Here is a 24720-nt window from a genome sequence, read left to right on the forward strand (position 1 = left end):
TAGGTCAAAGGTGACAGCTTCCGTCAACTGGCGCCTCCTCCCGCTACTTTCAGCTGTCACTTCTGGAAGCGCAGAGGCCAGGTGAGGGGCTTGCTAGAGGGAGGAATGTGCGCAGCGGAGGCCAGAGCCCTGGACTAGCTGCGGCGCAGCGCTGCCTGACCGCGGGACTCGCGGCCACAGCCGTTTGATCCTCTCACGCAGTGTATGGGGTCCGCGGTGGCGGCTCTTTCTACCAGCTGTCAGATGTTCGAGCCCATTGCTTTCGTTGAACGTTGACACGAGTTGCAAAAACTTTTCTGCACCGGGTTTTTCACCTGTCTTGTGGAGAGAGTAATTCTCGCTTTAACTGGAGTACGATTGTGAGGTTCAAACGATGTGATGCTTTTTGAAAGCTATAAAATAGAATGTCAGCTCTACAGGAGCGGGAGCTCCTTTTGTTTCTAGTTATTTCCAGCTGTACGTTCCCTAGTGCAGAAAGATGTTCAGCAAACATTTGTTGAGTGATAAATGGTGTGAGAGTCCAAGTTTCATGTCCTCAATGGGCCAAGTACCATTCTAACTAGGCAGCAATTGTACCTAGCTTCCCTGACGACCCCTCTTGGATAGTTGAGATCTCCTAGTGCAGCGTGATGGACGTCAGGACTCCAGGGTTTTGAATAGATGTGGCTGCTATTATTATAGAGCACACATCAACCAAGTCCTCTAGCGGGGTTTAGACTAGACTATTTGTGTAATTTACTCTTCTGCCAGATAATAACATTTTTCATTTGAGGATCTACTATGTTTCATGTTAAGCAAAACGCTTAACTTGTCTAATTGAAATCCCCGTAATAGCTCTGTTTAATCTTTTATTCTACTATTGAGCCTGCAAGCATAGAACAATTAAATAGCTTGTCAAAGTTATGTAGTGGTGGAACCAACTTTGGAACACAAATAGAAGGAGATGCAAGATATAAAAGTTGAAATACTCAAAGAAAAGAACAATAAGGATAGTGACCTCTTTCTCATCATTGAGAAGAGAAAAACTTCAGGAGTTTGGGCATTATAAAATAAACAGCTAAAACAATGTGTCTATTCTGAAAGCAAAATAATGTATAGAATACTTAAGTATATTACTAAAATTGATGATTTAAATTTTTCAAATTTCTAGTGAAGACAATCTACATATGAAATTCTACAATCAGGATTTACAAATTATATTTGTGAACTTCCACCATAAAATATTGACAATTGGAATTTCATTGACATTTTTTATATTTGAAGTAGTGAATCTGTTTCAAAATTTCTGTCTTTTTAATATTATAATCTCTGCATATTCTTCCTTAGGTCAAAGGAAACCTTTTCTTTCTTATTTCGAGAAAATACTGAAAACATGTTTTTTTTTCCCCCTGTAAGTTTCAATGATAACAATACAAAGATAATTAAGGCATACTCTCGCCTCATAAGGATTTTATTGCCAATAAGAGGACTGGTGCACAAATATATAGAATATAGCCTTTATAACAGTAGGCTAGGTGTAGAGATTCCCGAATATAGGAATAATGAAAAGAAATTCAGGGGAGACTTTAGGAGAGAAAGGTTTTAGAGAATAAATTTGACCCATCAACTAGAAGAAAGTAGTTCACATTGCTATTTTCTTGTTGATTCTTGTAGTTCATGGTTGATTCTTAAGTCATGTTGATTATTGTATTATAGTTTATGATATTTAAAGCTTTAATGAACACCCTTTATTAGACATGGTAATAATATCCCTTGGCCAGAGAGTAGGAGTATTTGTTTTGTATATACTTAACAATATTTTCTCTTGTTATTTAAAAACTTCTATGTGATTGGTAGTTGTTTAGAAAATGGAGCCCTATTCCTGTGATACATTTGTGGCATTACCCCCAGCAACAATTGATAAGAGGATTATTTTTGGAAAAAATTCAGACAGACTCTGTGATGAAGTACAAGAGGTAGTTTATTTTCCTGCTGCAGTTCATGATAACAGAGAACCTCTTAAGGTAGGTAAAATATATGTTTTTATTTTCTAGATATTCAAATCTTTATTTTTAAAAATTGCCTTCATTCCAAGTCTAAATCTGGGAAGCACCTTCACCTCACAAAGAGTGCATAAATATGTACAACAGAGGAAACTCATTTTTAAAAAAATATTCGTTTTTTAAAAAAATATTTTTTAGTTGTAGATAGACACAATACCTTTATTTATGTATTTTTTCAATGTGGTGCTGAGGATTGAACCCAGTGCCCCACACATTCTAGGTAAGTGCTCAGCCACTGAGCCACAACCCCAGCCCGGAAACTCATTTTTAAAAGAATGTCATTAAAAAAGTATAAGATAACACCCATAGATATTAGTCCATCTTCTAAGAGGCAGTGCAGTCCTCACATCGCCAGAGTACCAAGGTTGTCTTAAACACCAGAATCTATAGCTTAATTTCTCCACTTAATACCAAGCAATAAAAATTAGACAGTCCTGGGCTGGGGATGTGGCTCAAGTGGTAGCGTGCTTGCCTAGCATGCATGTGGCCCGGGTTCGATCCTGAGCACCACATACAAAGATGTTGTGTCTGCCGAAAACCAAAAAATAAATATTAAAAAAATTCTCTCTCTCTCTCTCTCTCTCTCTCTCTCTCTCTCTCTCTCTCTCTCTCTTTTAAAAAATTAGACAGTCCACCAAGGGAAAAACTGCTTCTATCTGACACTCTTAGAAGGGTCCCCAACTTTCTATTTGAGATGATGTTGAATTTTTGTTTCCCACTGGCCCTTGGATTGTTTCTCCAGATGTAGCACTATTATTTCGTAACTCTTTTTACACAACAGTGATTGAAAACTTCCTTTGATCAGAGAATAATGTTAGGTGTAACCTCTAATATTTAAAAACACTGGTTTATATGTGACAACTTTCAATGAGAATATCCCATGGGTGTTCATGTTTCTTGATGCCACAGAAGGTGAGTATAAATGAATTTTAAGAAGTCAGGCATCACTCTGCTTACAAGACAACCCGTTCCTAGATGAGTTCTGGGGTGGCATGTTATTCACAAAAGGCATTTGTCTAATTCTGACCAGGAGCCAGAATTTAGAATAGTTTATAGACAAATCACCAAGGCCATGAATTGACACAAAAAACAGGCAGAGCCCTCTAGCATGTCAGAGATCTTCATTGCTTCAAATTGCAAACCAAAGTATCCCAGAAAACAGGAAATCTGAAATACATGTTTTATTAGCAATATGCTACTTTAAAAATATCATAAAACAGTTATTACTATCATTTTTTTTTGAGAGAGAGGGAGAGAGGGAGAGGGAGAGAGAGAGAGAGAGAGAGAGAGAGAATTTTTTAATATTTTACTTTTTAGTTTTCGGCGGACACAACATCTTTGTTGGTATGTGGTGCTGAGGATCGAACCTGGGCCGCACGCATTCCAGGCGAGCGCGCTACCGTTTGAGCCACATCCCCAGCCCTATTACTATCATTAACTAGCAATTTGGAAGAGATAATAGAAGTTAAAATTCAAGAATTTAAATATGAAAAATAATTGAATTAGAAATAGGCTTCTGATTTTTATTTCAATGATTTGGAAGCAATTGAAATAACTAATGAAAATTATTCTTTGATGAAATATTAGAATACTTTTCACATGCAAGCATGTTAGAGCAAGGAGTTTAAAGTCAGCTGTAAGATTCAGATGTTGTCTGATGGGAACTCAGAGTCTACAGTTGGAATAGGAGGTATATGCAACTAATTCCACTATAAATTAAATGATAAATTTAAGTAGAAGCAACATATTGCAGCATAGGAGAAACATGTGATTCAGACTAGGGATCAAGGAAAGCTTCACTAGGAAGTTTGTTAGACAAAAAAGATTTTGATTGGTGTAGAATAAGAAAAGTTAATCCAGATTCTGGATAAAGGTTTATGACTCATTAAAAGGTTTATTAAGCCCTGCAATAGCACTAACAACATGCATTTTATTCAGTCACTTGATAGTATACAAATGAATTGAAGGATCCTTTAAAATTTTTATGTAAGAAATAATTTACTATGGAACTTTAGTGAAAGTTTCACTTTATATTTTATTGCTAAGTTATGTACTTTTTGTATTTTAATTCTGTGACATTCTAACACTCAGATATATTAGACATTTTCTATATATTAGGCTATATATTTTTTCTTTTTCTGAAACTGTTTATTCATCTGGGATACCGGTTCCACTTTATCTCTATATTTAAATCTGGCTATCTTGTAAACCAGTGGTTCTCATTCTTTCCACTGCTGCAGACATACCTGATGGACTTCTTCCACAAGTGATATAGACTTCTATGATAATACTCCTGTATTTAGGGGTTACCATATGTGTGCCTAATTAGGAAACACTGGACATTGAGGTTGAGAATTCATTTCTTTTTCATATTTTATTTTTTAGTTGTAGATGGACACAATATCTTTATTTTATTTTTATGTGGTGCTGAGGATCAAACCCAGGCCCTCGCACACACGGCCTCGCATGTGCTAGGCGAGTGATCTACTGCTGAGGCACAACCGCAGCTGGAGAATTCCTTTCTTAATCATCAATTCCTATACATCTTCCTTTGCAAAAAATGTTCAAGACTTTACAACTAGAATTCTTTCCTGAGCTTCTGTAGTGCCTCATGTTCACTTCTCTTCATGACCCTTGTACTTTATATTTTGTTGTGTCTTAATGTAGAAGTCTTAGTTTGTTATAAGTAAGCTTTGTATTGATTAAGTCTTTATAACTAAGATCTCTTTTAGCAGACTACTTTACGGTAGGAGATACTCAGCCATTATTTGGATGAATAAATGATTTAGCATTAATTCTGAATATTTTTAAGAGTAATGCCTTTATTACTAAAAGTTTCAATTTAGTTATATTTCATTGACCTCTTTGATAATGGTGTATCTTTTGAATGATTTTTGAAATTCTAGATTTTGATAACTTTTTTTGGTTTTGTGGTTATGGCTATGACTTTTTTTTTAACAGTGTACTTATATAGAAATTGATCAAGTTCCAGAAACATATGCTGTTGTCCTTAGTCGCCCTGCTTGGTTGTGGGGGGCAGAAATGGGAGCCAATGAGCATGGAGTTTGCATTGGGAATGAAGCTGTATGGGGAAGAGAAGAAGTTTGTGATGAAGAAGCACTACTGGGCATGGACCTTGTCAGGTTATTTGTGTGTTATATTTTTTCATTATAGAACTTGTCTAATTGTTAAATCTTGGTATAATTCTTACCTATTTTATTTTTCAATTTTTCTTTTTTTGGACTTTGATACTTCATAGTATCAAAGATAAAAATGTTTTAGAGTTTCAGCATGCAATTTCATGGCTATCAAAGATCACTAATTGGGAGAAGGGAAGGAGAGGGAAATCATGATTCATTGGAAGTACCTAATATAATTGTGTAATTTACACAATAACCTTATGGAATATGTATTACTATCATAATTTTACAAATGAGATATCTGAATTTCAGATATAAAGCAACTTGCCGATAAATTACCAAGTCAAAAAGTTTAAAAATTAGATTTCATATTATTTGTTAACTTGAAAGAATTTTTGCTTTGAATGTAAACACAAAGTCATATGAGCATGAAAATATTTCAGAAAAATAAACAAAGTTTATTTTAATATTTTTATTTTAGACTTGGCCTTGAAAGAGCTGACACAGCTGAAAAAGCCCTCAAGGTCATTGTTGATTTGTTAGAGAAATATGGCCAGGGTGGAAACTGTACAGAGGGCAGGATGGAATTTAGTTATCACAACAGTTTCCTGATAGCTGATAGGAATGAAGCCTGGATTCTGGAGACTGCAGGGAAGCATTGGGCAGCAGAAAAAGTAAAAGGTATGGAAAACTTTTTTTTTTTATTTATAAGGGAACAAATCTATTTTGGCTCACAATTCTGAAAGGGGGGAAAATCCAAGAATATGGTGGCACATCTGCTCAGTTTCTTGTGGCAGGTCTTACTGCTTCGGCCTGTAGGGGAAAGCAGTAGGGCAAATGGGCACATGCAGAAGACGAAGAACATAAGGAATGACTTTGCTTTAATAACTTGCTCTTGTGGTAATTAATCTAGATGGACAACTTTTTTGTGTGATTTAATTTACTATTAATAAAATATACCCTTAACTGCAGATATTGCATTTCATTGTCTTTGAAGATTTATATTCCAGCAAAATAAAGGGTAACCTGTAGGGGAAAAGTTAAAAATTGGAAAGAACATGTACTATGAAGTGCATTCTTGAAAAGGTTAAAAGGTAGCATTATCTCTGGCTATATGAGTTTCATATAATGTGTGTATATTTTATGTGCATCAGTTTTTGGCTATTTTATAGTGCTTTTTTTCTTTTAATAACCCCTTGCTATCTTGTCCTCTTTTAACTTTGAGCTGAACACCAAAATTCTTTCATGCTTAAGTATGGAGGTGAGAAAAGGGGAATGGAGCTGGAGATGGATGTCTTTGGGTTGGTGGTTAGAAAGGATATAGTGAAACAAGAATGTCCACTCTCACGAGTATATATATTTCAATACATTTTCTGAAATTTTAGCAATTATGTGAGAAGGAAATAAAATAAAAGGGATACAAAGAGTAAAGGGAAAAGTCAAATTATCACTGTTTTCAGGTGATATTATCCCATACTTATAAGATCTAAAAAGTTCCCCCAGACTTCTAGAACTAATAAACAAACTCAACAAAGTATCAAGATACAAAATCAATATTCAAGAATCAGTAACTTTCCTATTCACCAATAATCAATCCATTGAAAAAGAAATTAGGAAAACAATCCCATGCATAATAACCTAAAGAAAGAAAGAAAGAATAAATCTAATCAAAGAGGTGAAAGACCTTTATAATGAAAATTATAGAACACTGAAGAAAGAAATTGAAGAAGACACTAGAAAATGGACAGATCTCCCATGTTCATGGAGAGGCAGAATAGCCGTAGTACAAAAAGTGATCTACAGATTCAATGCAATGTCCATCAAAATACCAATAATATTATTCACAGAACTAGAAAAAACAGTCCAAAAATTCATATGGAAGAATATAAAATCCAGAATATCACAAGCAACTCAAAGAAAATAAAAAAATGCTGATGGCATCACAATACCCAATTTTAAATTACACTACAAAGCTAGTAAGAAAAACAGAACAGAACTGGCATAAAAACACACATAGAGCAATGCAATAGAAGACACAGAGACAGACCCACACAGATACATTCATCTGATCCTTACAAAGGTGCCCAAAATATACTTTGGAGAAAAGATAGCCTTTTAAACAAATGTGTGGAAAAACTGAATATCCAGATGTAGAATAATGAAACTCACCCTGAATTTGAGGTTGAGCTCCCTCTCACCCTGCACAAAAGTCAACTCAAAATGGATGAAAGACCTAGGAATCAGACCAGAAACGTGGCAACTTTAAAGTGGGTCAGCACTTCAACATATAGGTACAGACAAGCAACAACTTCTTCAACAAGACTCCTAAACTTCAGGAAATAGTACCAAAAATTAATAAATGGGTTTGCATCAAATTGAAAAGCTTCTGTACAGCAAAGTAAAAAAAGAGCATGAAGAGAGTATACAAACTGGGAGAAGTCTTTGCTAGCTAGTTTTTCAACAGAGGATTAATATCCATAATATATAAAGAACTTTAAAAATCTATAAAATAACCCAGTCAATAAATGGGGAAAAAAATTAAACACTTCTCAAAAGAAGAAATACAAATGGTCAACAAATATATGAAAAAAATTTCAACATCTTTAGCAATCAGGGAAATGCAAATCAAAATTACCCTAAGAGTTCATCTTATTCCAATTAGAATGGCAGTAATCAAGAAATACAAATAATAATAAATGCTGGCAAGAATGAAGGAGAAAAAGAATACTTATGGGATCTTGATGGGATTATGACTTTGTATAACCAGTATGGAAATCAGTATGGAGGTTCCTCAAAAGACTAGGAATGGAAAGATCATATGATGCAGCTATGATATTCCTCAATATTTATTCAAAAGAATTAAAGTCAGCATAGCTATACATACATACCCATGTTTATAGCAATGCAATTCCCAATAGCCAAGGTATAGAACCAATGTCTGTCTGTAAGTGTCTAATGTTAAGGTCTGTAAACAAGTCAAAATAACACCTGGTATTTTGCCAGGGGAATGTTAGAGTTCGTAAACAAGTCTGGATGGTGCCTGCCTGGCAAAATGCCAGATCTGCTGCAGTCCGGCTGCAGCAAAATAGCCGGGGGGTGAGGGGGTGGGGGGTGACGAATAACTTCTGTAGATTGATACAGCAGGAGTAGGAGCGTTTATTGTAGGACAACAGAGCTATTTATACATTTTGCACAGCTTATCTTAATTAGTATAAAGTAGATACATCAGTCAACCAATAAGGAATCTCCACACTTAATGGCTCGCTTTTGTTACTTTTCAAACCACTCCCTCTGGCATTTTGCCAGGCACCATCCAGACTTGTTTACGAACTCTAACATTCCCCTGGCAAAATACCAGGTGTTATTTTGACTTGTTTACAGACCTTAACATTGTCTATCAATGGATAAGTGAATAAAGAAAATGTGGCATATATATACAATGGAGCTTTTTAAAATTGATTTTTAAAAAAATAAATGACAGCGGAATGCAATACAATTCTTTTTTTTTTTTTAAAGAGAGAGTGAGAGAGGAGAGAAAGAGAGAGAGAGAGAGAACTTTCAACATTTATTCTTTAGTTCTCGGCAGACACAATATCTTTGTTGGTATGTGGTGCTGAGGATCGAACCCGGGCCGCACGCATGCCAGGCGAGCGCGCTACCGCTTGAGCCACATCCCCAGCCCCGGATACAATTCTTATTACACATATACAGCACAATTTTCATATCTCTGGTTGTATATAAAGTATGTTGACACCAATTTGTGCCTTCATACATGTACTTTGGACAATGGAGTTTTATTCAGACATAAATATGAATGAAACTGTGTAATTTAAAGGAAAATGGATGGAACTTGAGAACATTATGTTAAATGAAGTAAGCCAGACTCAGAAACTCAATGGTCATATTCTCTTTCGTATGTGGATGCTAAAGAAAATAAAAGGCAGGGGCAAGGTTGTCATAAAAATAGAAAGGAGACCAGTGGAGTAGAAGAAAGGGACAAGGAGGAGGATAGAGGAGAGGGAAAAGAAGGTACTGGTGAATGAAATTGACTAAATTATGTGCATGTACTAATATGTAATAATAAATCCCACTATTATGCTTAATTTTAATGTTATCAGTAAAAAAGAAAGGGTACGATGATATAATAATAAAACAAAATTTTATGTCATTGGGTAGAACAACACAAGTTGTTTGCTTTAGAATGCTTTGCTTTTTCTTTCCCATGGTTTTGTTTTGATCATATATTCCTTTTATTTTTTTCAAGTGAGGAAATCCAGAGATGTAAGAGACTGGTATATGCAAAACTTGGAATTGAGATCTTCCTGATTTCAGTTCAGTGTTCTTTCACTAGAGCACAACCTGTGTTCAAACATAATCATGTGATTATGTTTGAGATCCAGGAGGATCTCCTAGTTTTACTAAGGAGATAATATATACATGTAAAAATGTTAATTGTTGTATGAATGATACACATAGATGCTGTGAATATTAAAGAAAGGAAAGGTCATTGTAAGCTGGGGGAGTTCAGAAAGGCTTCATAAAGGAAGACTTGGCTTTGGAGGATTTGGATATTATTTTCAAAACAGATCATTGCCAGTTGTTTTGTTGGACATTTTGTTATATATTTTGCTTTATATATATTGTTTTATGTTTTATTTTATGTATTTTATCTTTTTTAATATATAAAGTTTAACTTAGACTATTTTCTGATTGTGTTAATTGACCCTATTATATCATTAAGCACTTTTAATTTTATCAAATATGCTACATGAAAAGACAAACGAATTCTGTTCAACACAGTTCAACATTCTGTGAAAAAGTCTCATTAGGTCATGCAAAATAAGCACCTTCACTGGGTCTCATTATCCAGTTGTACGTTTTGTCACCAGTTTTTCTATTTCTAAATGAGCCCAAGAACTAAATTGTTGTCTTTGAATGTTCCTAACACAAAGAAATGATAAATGTCTGATATAATATACACCCATTTGCCTTGGTCTGATTATTAGACATTATTATACATGTAATGAAATGCTACACTGTACCACATAAATATGTACAATTATTATGTGTCAATTAAAATATATGTTGATTTAAAAAAACTGAATTGTTGGATTATAGGGAATCATCTCTTAGATGGAAACTTCATCACTATCCTTAATTCTATTTTGACTTAAGTCTTGATTTTATAGTGAGACTATCCCAAGTATTACTTCAGTAGAATAATTACTTAGTTGATTTTTACTTTGCAGCTGTCTTTTAAATCAGTTTCAAAACATTATCAATTTTAATTAATTAACATTCATTTTTGTGGTACGGGGATTAAACCCAGGGACACTTTACCCCTGGGCTACATTCTCAGCCCTTTGTAAAAAATTTTGAGACAGGGTCTTCCTAAGTTGTCTAGGCTGTCCTCAAACTTGTGATTCTCCTGAGTGGTTGGGTCAATTTTCATTTATCATCAGCTATATAATTTATTGTGAACAGACTTTTATTGTTTTTTCCTCTTTTGTATTTTAGTGGAAAATTTTATTTGTGACTTGTGCCACAATATCTTTGCAAGCAATGTATTTATGATTTAAAAAAAATAGTGTTAGAAACTATAGTAAATCCACATCCTTGAGTATTACTCAGCAATAAAAAGGAACGAACTGTTGATACCTACAGTAAGCTGGATGAATCTTTAGAGAATTATGTTGAGGGGCTGGGGATGTGGCTCAGGTGGTAGCGCGCCCGCCTGGCATGCGTGTGGCCTGGGTTCGATTCCCAGCACCACATACAAACAAAGATGTTGTGTCCGCCGAAAACTAAAAAATAAATATTAAAAAAAGAGAATTATGTTGAGTAAAAAAAAAAGCTAGGATTTTTAGAATTAATATTTAGAGAAATAAGAGAACAAACTAGTGGTTGCCTGGAGTTCATGTATGCTACGGGTGGGAGACAGTGGGTATGGCTCTAAGAGGGGGCAACATAAAGGATTCTTGTGGTAGTACAAGCATTCTTTTTCTTGACTGTATCATTACCAGTATTATGATTGTGACTTTATACTCTAGTTTTTCAAAATGTTTTTGTTGGAGGATATGGAGTAAAGGGAACACAGTTTCTCCCTGGATTATTTCTTATAACTGCATATGCATCTACAATTATCTGAACATAAAAAGTTTAATTCTAAAAATTGTCTCTTAGAATATGCAATAGATGAACATAGTACAAAATTTAGAAGTCTATGTTTACATTTAAATAGTGATTAAGAATTTATAATGTATAGATGGAACAATAATGTTAAACATAACTTTTCGTTTTCATTTCCCTTTTCTTTGAAAATAGAAGGAGTTCGTAATATTTCTAATCAGTTTTCTATAACAACCAAGATTGACCAAGAACACCCAGACATGAGAAACTATGCTAAGCAGAAAGGATGGTGGGATGGTAAAAAGGAATTTGATTTTGCTGCAACATATTCTTATCTTGACACAGCCAAGATGATGACTTCATCAGGCAGATACTGTGAGGGCTACAAGCTTCTGAATAAACACAAAGGTAATTTTAGCATTTTAATAATGTCAAAATAACAAATTACATTTTTGTGGATATAATGTAGGAGTGATAAATCTGTTTTTAGGAATTATATTTAATAAAAATATAGTCATTAAAACTGAAAACAGTATGATGATGTAAGCTATTTTTTGAGATGTGTAAAATTTATAATTGTGGGAAGGTAATGATTCTATGTGAAAGTTCAGATTTTCATTTCTTAGAAACTTTAAAAAAAATTCTGTTAATATTCTTCAAACAAAATTGTGGTTACTTCTCAGATTTTTTTTTTTTTTTGGTACCAGGGTTGAACTCAGGGCTGCTTAACCACTGAGCTACATTCCCAGTTCTTTGCTAAGTTGATGAGCCTGGCTTTGAATTTGTGATCCTCCTGCCTCAGCCTCCTGAGCTGCTGGCATTACATGCGTGCACCACCCTACCTGGCTCTCAGAATTTTTTGAAACATGGAAACATGCTTCTTTGACTTTTGCTGCTACTTCTTGTATTTATCTTTTGATAGTACTCTTTTAAAAAATATTTATTTAGTTGTAGATAAACATACAGTATGTTTATTTATTTTTACATGGTGCTGAGGATCAAACCTAGTGCCTCACATATACAAGGCAAGTGCTTACCACTGAGCTACAGCTACAGCCCCTTGATAGTACTCTTATTGGTTATTTTATTACTGTAAATTATATCTAGAAGTTCTGGTTGAGAAGACAAACTGAGCAGATACAAGAATTCCCTCCTTCCCACTTCAAAACTTCAGAAATATTGATTAAAATAGTCATTAAAAGCATATATAACTAAGTTCAAATACAAGAATAGGAAATCACCAGGTTCTAAAAATGAAGAGAAAACCTATAATATGAGCAAGATTTGGAATATTTCCACCCCCAGACAGTCCTCCTCATCTCTGGGTCAAAGGGCAGGGGGATTCTGCATTGGAGCTAAGCCTTACAGGCTAGAGTTTTAACATCCATGAAAGCATAGATGGCTAGGTCAAAGACTTGTTTGGAAAATAGGAGCTAGGCTCTTTCCCAAGGTACAAATCTAAAAAATATTACTGTACTTCTTGCCTAGATCCCTAGCCTAGAGTTGCGCTTCCTGCCTTCTCAGGCTATAAGTCAATACAGTCTCTTATGAGAGATTGAACTCTCAACCACATTTATTTTGTGGGCTACCTGTGTGGGGCTGAGAAACAAATGTTGGTTTGGAATTAGTAAACCATACAAGACCTCAGCATATGTGTATTTCTAACTCTACTATGTGAATATTTGATACAATACATATTCAGATTTTACTCAAATTACCTATCTAATGGAAAATGTACTATAATAAATCTACATGTAACTGCACTGAAAACATTTAAATTACATGGGATTCTGATGAAAGAATGAAGTTTCTATCTATACTATAATAGCTTCTCCTGTAATGTCCTCAAGTATTCTGACTTTTCCTGTGTATTATCTGATCTGCTGTTAAATCTCATCTAGTGATGTTTTCATTTTCAATATTGTATTTCATCTCTACAAATTTCATTTGGTTCTTTATCTTTCATTTGTCTACTCATTACCTTTGTGTTTTTCTTTAAATCCTTGAGCATATTCGTCATATAGCAATGTAATAGAAATTTTAGCATTCTTGTCTGCTAACAATATCATCTCCATAATTTTTGAGTCTGTCTTCCGGTGACCAAATTTTCATCTTTTTTGCGGGAGGGGGAGTTGCATTTTCAAGGATCTAGTAATTTTGATTGGATGGTGGGCATTATGATTTTATTTGATGAATGCTGCAATTTTGTATTCTTTGAAACACTGTTGGAATTTTAGTAATTTCATTCCTTTAGGCCTATTTTTAAGACTTATTAGGATCGCTCTATAGTAGTCTTTCCTTTGGGGCTGGTTTAAGTCTAATTCTGGGGAGGAAGAAGATATAAATGACTAGTGTCAGAAATAAGAGTTCATTATAGGCTCCACAGACTTTAGGAAACTAACAAAGGAATACTACAAATAAATCTATGCTCCTAATTTCATTAACTCAGAGGAAATGAACCAATTCCCTAAAATCCACAGAACACCAAATTTACCTAATAAGAAATGGATAACTTGTTTTAGCAGATACTTATCTTAATTGATTATACTCAATCTGCAAACTATCATTGGCTCAACTTTCAGTCCATTTCTTGCATTCTGCCCCACATGATTATTTAGGGATCAGATGAATATTTGGGCTATTTGGGCAGATGTGTTCTTTTTTTGTTATTGTTTTGAACAGAGAATTTAGAATTTCTTCTGCCTGACTCTCTGCATTATGGGATTTGCCCTTCACTTTCCAGTGCTTGTGGTTGACCTCTGGTTCTTGAGGTCAGAAATACCAAGGTTATCTGTTGCAGCCAGCACAGCACTGACTGTGGACTTCCTATAAGTTGCAGTCATAAAAAAATTGGGAAACTCACCCTATGCATCATCCTCTCATCCACATCACCTCCAAATTTTCTTGCCTTTGTTAGTTGTAAAGAGCCCTCAGGTTAATTGTTCATTGCATTTTTATTCCAAGTTTATATTAGGGAGGGTTGGTCTGATACGAGCTTACATAGTGAAGTTCAAAGTAGAACTCCTTCACATGTCTTTTATTATTCCATGATATTATTTTACTTTTAAAAATAAATATGTTCACATGATTGAAAATTTAAAGGTACATTTGTAGTCTGTCCCCAAATACTTAGTTTTTTCCCCCATAGGCAATTCTTTATATATTCTCCCAGAGATGAAACAGGTTTAATGAGACAAATATGTATATGTATTTTACTGAAATGGTAGCATGCCATTTATACTTTTGTACATATAACTTTCCAAAGTTAGTAGTATATAATACAGATCATTCTATTTTAGTATCTGCAGAACTTTCCTTTAAATAGATACATATTTATTATTTTGATATTGCCTCAATTTTTATGTAGTAGTATTTTGATCATTACATAATAAAGAATGATTGTATGAATCATACTTTAGCTAACAAATAACTGTTACTTAGGTAATTTTTAGTTTTTCATTACTGAAAATCATATAAAGTGTTCATAGCCTACTTATATTCATATCCATGGTTATTTTAGTAGAATGAGTTTTTAGAAGAAGAATGTGCAGTCAAGATGTATATATATTTTAAAGTTTTTGAAACACATTGCCACAGTGGCCACCAGAATAGATACATCAATTTAAATTAACACCAGCAATATTTGAATAGTTGAGTGCCTATTTTCTAAATACTTATTTTTTAACCTTTATAATTTTGTGGGGGGTACCCAGGATTGAACCCAGGGGCACTTAACCACTGAGCCACATCTCCAGCCCTTTTTTATGTTTTATTTAGAGACAAGAGTCTTGCTGAGTTGTTTACGGCCTTGCTAAATTGCTGAGGCTGATCTTATTTTTATTCATTTTTAAATAGTTCTTTTTATTTTTTAAATTTTTATTTATATATGACAGTGGGATGTATTACAATTCTTACCACACACATAGAGCATAATTTTTCATATCTCTGGTTGTATACAAAGTATATTCACATCAATTCATGTCTTCATACATTTACTTTGGATAATAATGATCATCACATTCCACTATCATTTATAACCCCATGTCCCCCTCTTCCCCTCCAACAACTCTGCCCTATCTAGAATTCATCCCTGCCTCTCATGCTCCCTCTCCCTATCCCACTATAAATCAGCCTCCTTATATCAAAGAAGACATTCAGGATTGTTTTTTGGGGGATTGATTAACTTCACTTAGCATTATCTTCTCTAACTCCATCCATTCACCTGCAAATCCCATGATTTTTTCTCTTTTATTCCTGAGTAATAATCAATTGTGTATATGCCACATTTCTTTTAATACATTCATCTACTGAAGGGCATCTAGGTTGGTTCCACAGTTTAGCTATTGTGAATCGTGCTGCTATAAACACTGATGTGATTGTGTCCCTATAGTAAGCTGTTTTAAGTCCTTTGGGTATAGACCCAGGAGAGTGGATAGCTGGGTCAAATGATGGCTCCAGTCCCAATTTTCCAAGAAATCTCCAAACTGCTTTCTATATTGGCTGCACCAATTTGCAATCCCACCAGCAATGTATGTACCTTTTCCTCCACATCCTCGCCAACACTTGTTGTTTGTATGCATACTAGCTGCCATTCTGACTGGAGTGAGATGAAATCTTAGAGTGGTTTTGATTTGCACTTCTCTAATTGCTAGTGATGATGAACATTTTTTCATATATTTGTTGATTGACTTATATCATCTTCTGAGAAGTGTCTGTTCAGGTCCTTGGCCCATTTATTGATTGGGTTATTTGTGTTTTTTTGGTGCTTAGCTTTTTAAGTTCTTTATATACCCTAGAGATTAGTGCTCTATCTGATGTGTGAGGGGTAAAGATTTGCCCCCAAGATGTAGGCTCTCTATTCACCTCACAGATTATTTCTTTTGCTGAGAAGAAACTTTTTAGTTTGATTCCATCCCATTTATTGATTCTTGATTTTAATTCTTGTGCCACAGGAGTCTTATTAAGGAAGTTGGGGCCCAATCCCACATAATGGAAATTAGGGCCTACTTTTTCTTCTATTAGATGCAGGGTCTCTGGTTTTATTCCTAAGTCCTTGATCCATTTTGAGTTGAGTTTTTTGAGTGGTGAGAAATAAGGTTTTAATTTCTTTTTGTTGCATATGGATTTCCAGTTTTCCCAGCACCATCTGTTGAAGAGGCTATTTTTTCTCCAGTGCATGTTTTTGGTACCTTTGTCTAATATAAGATAATTGTAAAAGATAATTGTAATTTTGTGGGTTAGTCTGCCGAAGCTAATCTTGAACACATAATCCTTCTGCCTCTGCCTCCTGAAACACTGGGATTATAGGTGTGTGCCACTGCACCTGACTAGCCCTTATAAATTTTGTAGGTAAAAGTGGCATATTATTATCTCAATATATATTATTTTATTAGTAAGATTACACATTCCGATATTTATTGAAAATTTATAATTTTCTTATAAATTGTCCACTTATTAGTGTATCTTTTTCCCATTTTTTATATTGGGTCACTATTAACTCCTAAAAAATAACTTTTAATGTACTTTTCCCCTTTGCTACCAAATAATTCTGGCAAAATAAATTTTATTTAGATTACTGAGTAGCAGATAATAGCTAAAAGAGTCATTTTACTAAAAAAACATGTGACTGCTCTATCCTCCTTCACTTAAAGAATAAAATGGTTCTATAAATCAATCAGATACCAACTACTCAGATGGATCAGTCAGTGATTGATATTTGCTTTTTTCAAGTATTCATTAAACAAATTAATTTCACATTAGTTATTTTTCAAAGTATTTAATATCTTATATTTTAATTTCTAAAACAATGTCAAAATTTGAAATATTTTCTACAAAGTTTCTTAATGTTAGTTTATCATTTTATTTTATGTATTAATTAATTTATTTTTAGTACTGGGATTGAACACAGGGGTGCTGAACCACTGAGCCACATCCCCAGCCCTTTTTTGTATTTTATTTAGAGATAGGATCTTCCTGAGATGTTTAGGGCCTCGCTAAGTTGCTGAGTATAGCTTTAAACTTTTGATCCTCCTGCCTCAGCCTTCTGAGCCACTGGGATTACAGGTGTGTACAACCATGCCCAGCTAATTTATCATTTTATAAGTATATTTAAACTATTTTTCCATAGGGATAGGTATATAAAAAATGATACAGAATGTTATACTAAATATTTCAATTTTAGACTTATTATAAAAGTAGATTTAAAAAAAGTTGTAGCAGTATCTACTCTCATTTATTGCAAACTTATCCAGGGCTAGGTACTGTATTAAGTTATTCACTTACATTTTCTTTTTAAACAGCCATATGAAGTAGATATTATCTTCATTTTACAAATGAGAAAACTATATGTATTTGTGCTCTTCATTTATATTCTCTATGAAACTGAAAAAAGGGCTTTTTAAATTTACCTTTATTTTTCTCTTAATACTTAGCTCAATGTCTTGTACTACTATGTTGTGTGTGCTTAATAAGTGTTGAAATGATTAATTAAGAATCATTATTGGGTTGAATTGAATTAAATTGTAACTTCTAGGTAGTTTAGCAAAGATCACTGTTGTGTATATTTTTCAGGCAGTAAACATAAAGTCCAGGAAATAAAATTAGCAGATAATTTTTAAAAATGAAGAGCAACAATGCATAATTAAGATGGAAAGGAAAATGTCAAGAATGTAAGGTTTAGAGTAATTGGACAAAAGGAAGAAAACCAAATAGAAATAATAAAACATTAATTCCCCAGTGCATCATAATACTTGTTATATTTAACTACAAAATACTGAATTGTAGATTTGATAGTTATACATGAATATATTAATATATGCATCTGACATGAAGCTTATTTTTTTCAAGTGTGAAGTATAGTTCATCTAGCTTTCTGTGCTTTGCCAAAAGAATAAATGTATTTCCAATTCTTTCATAGAAAATTGTCCACTAGTACATTATGGCTAATTTTTCTAGATAGAAGAGCCTACCTTTCTCCTTTCTAACCATCCCTACCTGATGGCTATTAACTGTGCTGCATGTATATCCAAATTGTATCTATATTCACTCATGTATTTTAAATAACTAGTTTAAATTGCAATGAAATTGCACCCTGTGTTTTGCATTTATTTTACTGAACCCTGCCACTGCAGTCTCAGTACTTATTCAATGCTTGCTAGTGGATTACTTATAGCTACCCTACTCAAGTGATCATGTAAATCCTCCTTTCATTTTGAGAATTGTAGGTTTTGAATACAGAAAACATTTTTGTAATACTTGTATTATCACAGTGTTATGTTCTGCCACTGTTTTTTATTAAAACTTGCATTTATAGGAATTTAGACTTGAATCATTTTTAAATCTCACTAGGTATTGGAGCTATGTATCTGATAGTAGTAGATCAGTATGGGTGGTAGGCTTTTGTTTTATTGCCGAGTTTTAACATTAAAGGTGCTTTTTTGGGTAACACCCTTTTTTCTTCCTGTGTTTTTCAAAATTAACAGAAAATTATGACTCCTATAACAAGTTACCTATAAATTCAGTAAGTTATTTTTCTTGTTTGAATTTGAAGTCATGGTTATACTGTGAAGAAACCAGATAGAATATGGACTTGTGTAAATCTATTTTCATTACCATAAAATTGTTGGTAAGTTGCATGATTAACTGATGACAGAACATTACATTATTGTATATGAAAGTTAATTTTCTTTTGAAGTATCACAAAAAATCATATTTTGGGTATAGACTTGCTATGAGCTTTTTCTTTTCTTTCTTTCCTTCCCTCCATTTTCCCTCCCGGAATTGAACCCAGGGGCACTCAACCACTGAGTCACATCTCCAAACCTTTTTGTATTTTATTAGAGACAGGGTCTTGCTGAGTTACTTAGGGCCTTGCTAAATTGCTAAACTCTGGGTTTGAACTTGCAATCTTCCTGTCTCAGCCTTCCATTGGGATTATAGGCATGCACCACTGCTCCCAGTGAAGCTTTTTCTTTTAATCCCCATGTTAGGGGAATGGTGTGGGGAGATTCTTGCTTTCCCTATTCTATTTATCTTTGTGAGTTACTTCATTTTAAAATTTCTTTCTGGTAAGTATTGTAAAATGTTGTGTTTATTATTTGGTGCTGGGGATTGAATCCACGGCATTGTGCATACTAAGCGTGTGCTCTACCACTGAGCTATATCTCCAGCCCCAAAACTGTAGAGTTTGGGGAGAGAGGAAAACAAACAAACAAACAAAAACTTGTGGTCAATTAACCATGTTAAGTGAAAGTTATTTAAGTCTTTAGAACTATGTTTAGCTGGGCATGGTGATGCTCGCCTGTAATCTTAGCAGTTTGGGAGACTAAGGCAGGAGGATAGGAAGTTCAAAGCCAGCTTCAGCAATGTAGCAAAACCCTGTCTTAAAATAAAAAATAAAAAGGGCTGTGGATGTGATTCAGTGATTAAGCACCCCTGGGTACAATCAAAAACAAAACCAAAAACTGATTTTAAGGAAACAATTAAATATTTCCACATAAGTTATCTGAAATACCTGATGGCAGACACTATGTTTTATTACTTAAAAAACAAACAAACTGTACTTGTTACAATATGGATATACCATGTTTATTGTTGTTATTAAGAACCTGGTACTGGGCTGGGGATGTGGCTCAAGTGGTAGTGCGCTCGCCTGGCATGCGTGCGGCCCGGGTTCGATCCTCAGCATCACATACCAACAAAGATGTTGTGTCCTCCGAGAACTAAAAAATAAATATTAAAAATTCTCTCTCTCTCTCTCTCTCTCTCTCTCTCTCTCTCTCTCTCTCTCTCCTCTCTCTCACTCTCTCTTTAAAAAAAATAACCTGGTACTATTTCTGGGTAAGAAAAAACTGATGTATTTAATAAATTGGAGGCATAATAATGGAGTGGTTAAAAGAATACTGCTACCTGTGTTGGAGTACTTGGAATTAAACTTACCTTCTTCCAGGAATAACTATAATAACTGGAGTAGTGGAAATCTCCCTGTTTAAAAACATGAATGAATACCTGAAACAGTCAGAACATGACTTTTTTTTTTTGCAGTCCTGGGAATTGAACATTTTTCAAGTATGCTAGGCTGACTATACCCCACCCCTCTTTTAATTTTGAGACAGGTTTTGCTGAGTTAACCCAGACTGGCCTCTAACTTGCAATCCTGTGTTCCAAGTAGCGGGATTATAGGTGTGCCCCATGGTACCCAGTTTCTCTTTTTCTTTCTTTCTCTCTTCAGTGCTATATATTGAACCCAGGGCTTCATTCATGCTAGGCAAGTGCTCTTCCTCTGAGTTACAGAGCTAATATCGCCAGCCCCTCAAAACCTGTTTTATGAGCTAGAGAACAATATGAGAGTATTTATAATACTGTTTTTTTTATGTGACATGAAAAACACCTCCTTATTACTCTGCTTTTTCAGAATTATCCTGGCAATTTTTTTAATAATCATATATTTTATTTTATTTTTAGTTGATTTAATTTTTTTTATTTCTGGAAATTCTTGAATGTTCATTTTTGCCAATGAATTTTATGATATTTTTTCAGTTTATCCCAAGAAAAGTCTCATACAAAGTCAATGACAAATAACACATGGATAGAGTTAGACCTATTAATTGAAGAGAAAACTAAGGATGGTAATATGATCAAGTGCTTTCAAAGACAGTGACTTCAGTATTAAAGGATTAAGAGAGTGACAACCCATTATTGGATGCTGGGAAATGATGGGTTAAGAAACTTGATGTAATCCTCAAATATTTTTGTGAAAATTGTCTTTATGATCATCCTGCAGTAGTCATAAAGTATTCTCATAAAATTTTGTTGGAAAAATTATACTTCATTCTTTGTTCTAAGAATTAGCATGTTAAAATTTAAAACTAAATTGTTTTTTGTAAGTTTATATTTATATAAATTTATTTCTGTAATATTTTTATTTTACATTAAAAGTTCAATCAATCCTTTTTACTCCATTATTTACCATGAAGTTTTGATTCTCATTTTAAATGTGTTACTTTGAGTAGTAGTCTTTTCTTGTGTCAGTTTTCTTTTGATAATGAGAATTTCTTATATTCAAAGGAAAACTTTTAAGCCTATTCTGAAACTTTTTAGGAGAGATTGTCAATGACTTGTTAACTGTTGTTACTTTAGTTGAAATTGGATCATATTCATGAAGAGATATATCTCTTCATATTTATATCTCTATATAGATATACACCTCTAGTTTCTATGACAGTGCCTGGCACTTAACAGATGCCCCAAAATGTTTTTTTTTTTAAATAAATGAGAACTAAATAGAGGGAAATATCATCCTTTTCTATAGGGAATGTATAATCTAATGATGGGGCTACAACAAATAAACAAAAGATTAGTAATGCTTATAGATGGAGAGGAAAAGGTCATTTCAGTTGAGCTTAATAGTAAGTTTTAATTTTCAGGAGTTTGAATTTGATTTAGGAGGAATTTGGAGTGATAAATTTTGCAGAAGAAAATTAATGATAGGTCAGAAGAAAAACAAACTATTTTTGTAGGACTGCTGTGTTAGTCAGCTTTTTAATTGCTGTGACCAAGATACTTGACAAGTACAACTTTGAGGAGGAAGTTTATTTTGGCTCACAGTTTCAGAGGTCTCAGCTGATTCCATTGCTCTGAGCTCTTGGTGAGGCATAACATCATGGTGGAAGGGCTGATGGAGGAAAACTACTCAACTCATGATGTCCAGAAAGCAGACAGAGAGGGATCAGGGACAAATACAAAGGTACACCTCTAGAGACCTAATTCCTCCAGTCATTCCCACCTGCCTATAGTTACTGCCCAACTAGTCCATTCAAATTATTAATCCATCAAGTGGCTTAATCCACTAATTAGGTTTCAACTCTTACAATCTAATCCTCTCACTGCTGAACATTTCTGCCTTCACACAGGAACTTTGGGGAAATACCTTATATCCAAACCATAATAACTATATAGGTAGGTTAGGGTTTTTTTGTTGTTGTTGTTGTTACTGTAAGGTAGTTCTGAGCCACATCTTTGACTATAAATGTGTATAGCAAGGAACAGAGCTGTCTGAAAACATCAATGACTTTAAAAAAATTTTTGTGATGCTTTCCAAATACTGAATTCTGAAACTCTGTGTAACCAGGGACATGTTATATTTACTAAAGATAGAAAATAATTTTTTCTATTTTCCTCAAAAAAAATTCTGAAAAACAATACACATTAAATATAAAAGCATAAAACAGTATAATCACATGCAATATATCATCACATACATGTTTCATCTCACACATGGACGTTTAATTTTTAAAGTAGCCCAGCAGGATTATGCACACCCAAATTCCATTAACCATAATGTGTTTTGTCATCTTCATTCTTTTTCAAGTTCTAGCCCACACTTTAATGTAAGCTTATTAATGTCAGACACAGAAATTAATATAGGAAAAATAATGTGTTGTTTTATAAAAATAATTTTTTATAATATTGGAAACTAAATACAATATTTTTATTGATTGAATGGACAGGCTCAGATAATAGGTTATTGAAATATCATCAGTTCATTACTAAATATGCCTTAAAAATTCTGTAAGTGCAATAGGATTGAATGTATTTTTATACTATTGATTGCTTTTGCTTACAAAGTTTTTACCTGTTAGAATGTTTTTGAGATTTTGCATATTTTATATTTAAAAGAAAATATCTTTCTGTGACAATGTGCTGTTGAAACAGAGTTTGTTTATAGTTGATGTCTCATTTATACCAAAATCGATATCTCCTATATTATCAGTAGAGAAAGCAGTTTGTAATTGTAAAATATATATATGCAAACATATTTAATGGATTTTAAAATTATTTCCCTAGGAAACATAACATTTGAAACAATGATGGAAATTCTCCGAGATAAACCAAGTGGCATTAATATGGAGGGAGAATTCCTGACCACTGCAAGCATGGTTTCTGTTTTACCTCAAGATTCCAACCTTCCTTGCATTCACTTCTTTACGCGGACTCCTGATCCTGAGAGGTAAAGTCACAAAATACTGTGAACTAGCAAGTGGTCATGGTATGGGGAAGAATCATAGTGTGTTGATAATTCTGTGAGACTAAATTTTTGTTACATAAATAAGACAACTTGTTGGTGGATTTTCTGGGCCAATTTTAGATTGCAATTTCCATAAATGTGTAACTGTTCTCATTTTTTATGGGAAGAAAAGGCTTATAGTTTTGTATTTACCCTTATCTGTACTCCTCTTTCCTACAAATATATTTAACATTGTCAAGAAAAGAAGGTAGATAGGTTTCTCAGATTTCAGACATTAATGACATTAGATGATTTATAAGTTAGTAAATTGAATAAGTAATGTAGTTGTGCTAGATTTACTTTTGTACATATAGAAAACATACATATAAAACTTAAACTATCAGTAGTTCAAGTTATATCTTTAGGACTTTATTTATAGACTATCTTGATTCAAGTCATTTGTATCTCTTACCAAATTTAACACCACATTACATTTAGAAATGATTTCGTACTTGCTATCCCTTAATGTTATAGACTTTCATATTGAGATATTCTGAAAGAAAAGAGAGACTATATTCACATGACTTTTATTTCAGAAGAATATTATTATGATTGTTCTTTATTGTTAGTTATTATAGTTAATCTCTTACTGTGCCTAATTTATAAATTTAATTTTCTTTTAGGTAGGTATGTGTGTATAGGATTAAAACATTGGTACCCTCAGTTTCAGGCATCCACTAGGGGTCCTGGAACATATTCCTGGCAGATTAGAGGAACCACCGTGTTTACTTTCTTCTTTGGCAGGATCTTCTTTATTTTCTCTGCTTGATTCTTACTACTGTTACTAGTTAGAAGTCTCAAAATTAGACTACCTAATGTATTACTAAAATACATTATTTTGGATTTTTTCAATTACTCCCTTCATCAATTTTATTTACTGTTAACAAATCATAACTGTCAAAAGTCAACATTATCCCACGGTTCTCACTGTCCACAAGAAGAACTATAGGGTTGGGATTGTGGCTCAGCGGTAGAGAACTTGCCTAGTACAGACGGGACCCGGGTTTGATCCTCAGCACCACATAAAAAATAAAGGCATTGTGTCCATCTACACCTAAAAAATAAATGTTAAAAAAAACAACAACTATAAAGCCTTTTTTTTTGTGGTGCTGGGGATTGAACCCAGGGCCTTGTGCATGCGAGGCAAGCACTCTACCAACTGAGCCATATGTGTAATATGAAATGAATTGCATTCTGCCACCATGTATAACAAATTAGAATAAATAATTAAAGAACAAAACAAAACAAAACAAAAAAACCTCTTTTGACATAAACAGCCCAGTTGCCACAACTGAATTTGGAATTCACCTACCTCAGCCTCCTTAGTCACTGGGGTTACATACAA

The 24720-nt window shown here is 33.8% G+C and overlaps 1 protein-coding gene across 1 annotated transcript; it reads left to right on the top strand.

The window, feature by feature from the left end:
• Positions 1–17: 17 nt before the first annotated feature.
• Positions 18–23322, top strand: LOC144252977 (secernin-3). The gene is made up of 6 exons (XM_077794972.1): positions 18–81; positions 1837–2003; positions 5004–5185; positions 5664–5863; positions 11507–11719; positions 23156–23322. The coding sequence occupies exons 2-6, from the start codon at positions 1848–1850 to the stop codon at positions 23320–23322; spliced, it is 918 nt and encodes a 305-aa protein (XP_077651098.1). The 5' UTR covers positions 18–81; positions 1837–1847.
• The last annotated feature ends 1398 nt before the right edge of the window (positions 23323–24720 follow it).

Source organism: Urocitellus parryii, unplaced genomic scaffold (genome assembly GCF_045843805.1).
Source record: "Urocitellus parryii isolate mUroPar1 unplaced genomic scaffold, mUroPar1.hap1 Scaffold_79, whole genome shotgun sequence".
Classification (NCBI taxonomy): domain Eukaryota; kingdom Metazoa; phylum Chordata; class Mammalia; order Rodentia; family Sciuridae; genus Urocitellus; species Urocitellus parryii.

Coding starts and splice junctions, on each gene's coding strand:
- LOC144252977 (XM_077794972.1), top strand. CDS start 1,848: ATGGAGCCCTATTCCTGTGATACATTTGTGGCATTACCCCCAGCAACA. Junction 5,186..5,663: donor CTGGGCATGGACCTTGTCAG/GTTATTTGTGTG, acceptor TTTTTATTTTAG/ACTTGGCCTTGAAAGAGCTG. Junction 11,720..23,155: donor GCTTCTGAATAAACACAAAG/GTAATTTTAGCA, acceptor TTATTTCCCTAG/GAAACATAACATTTGAAACA.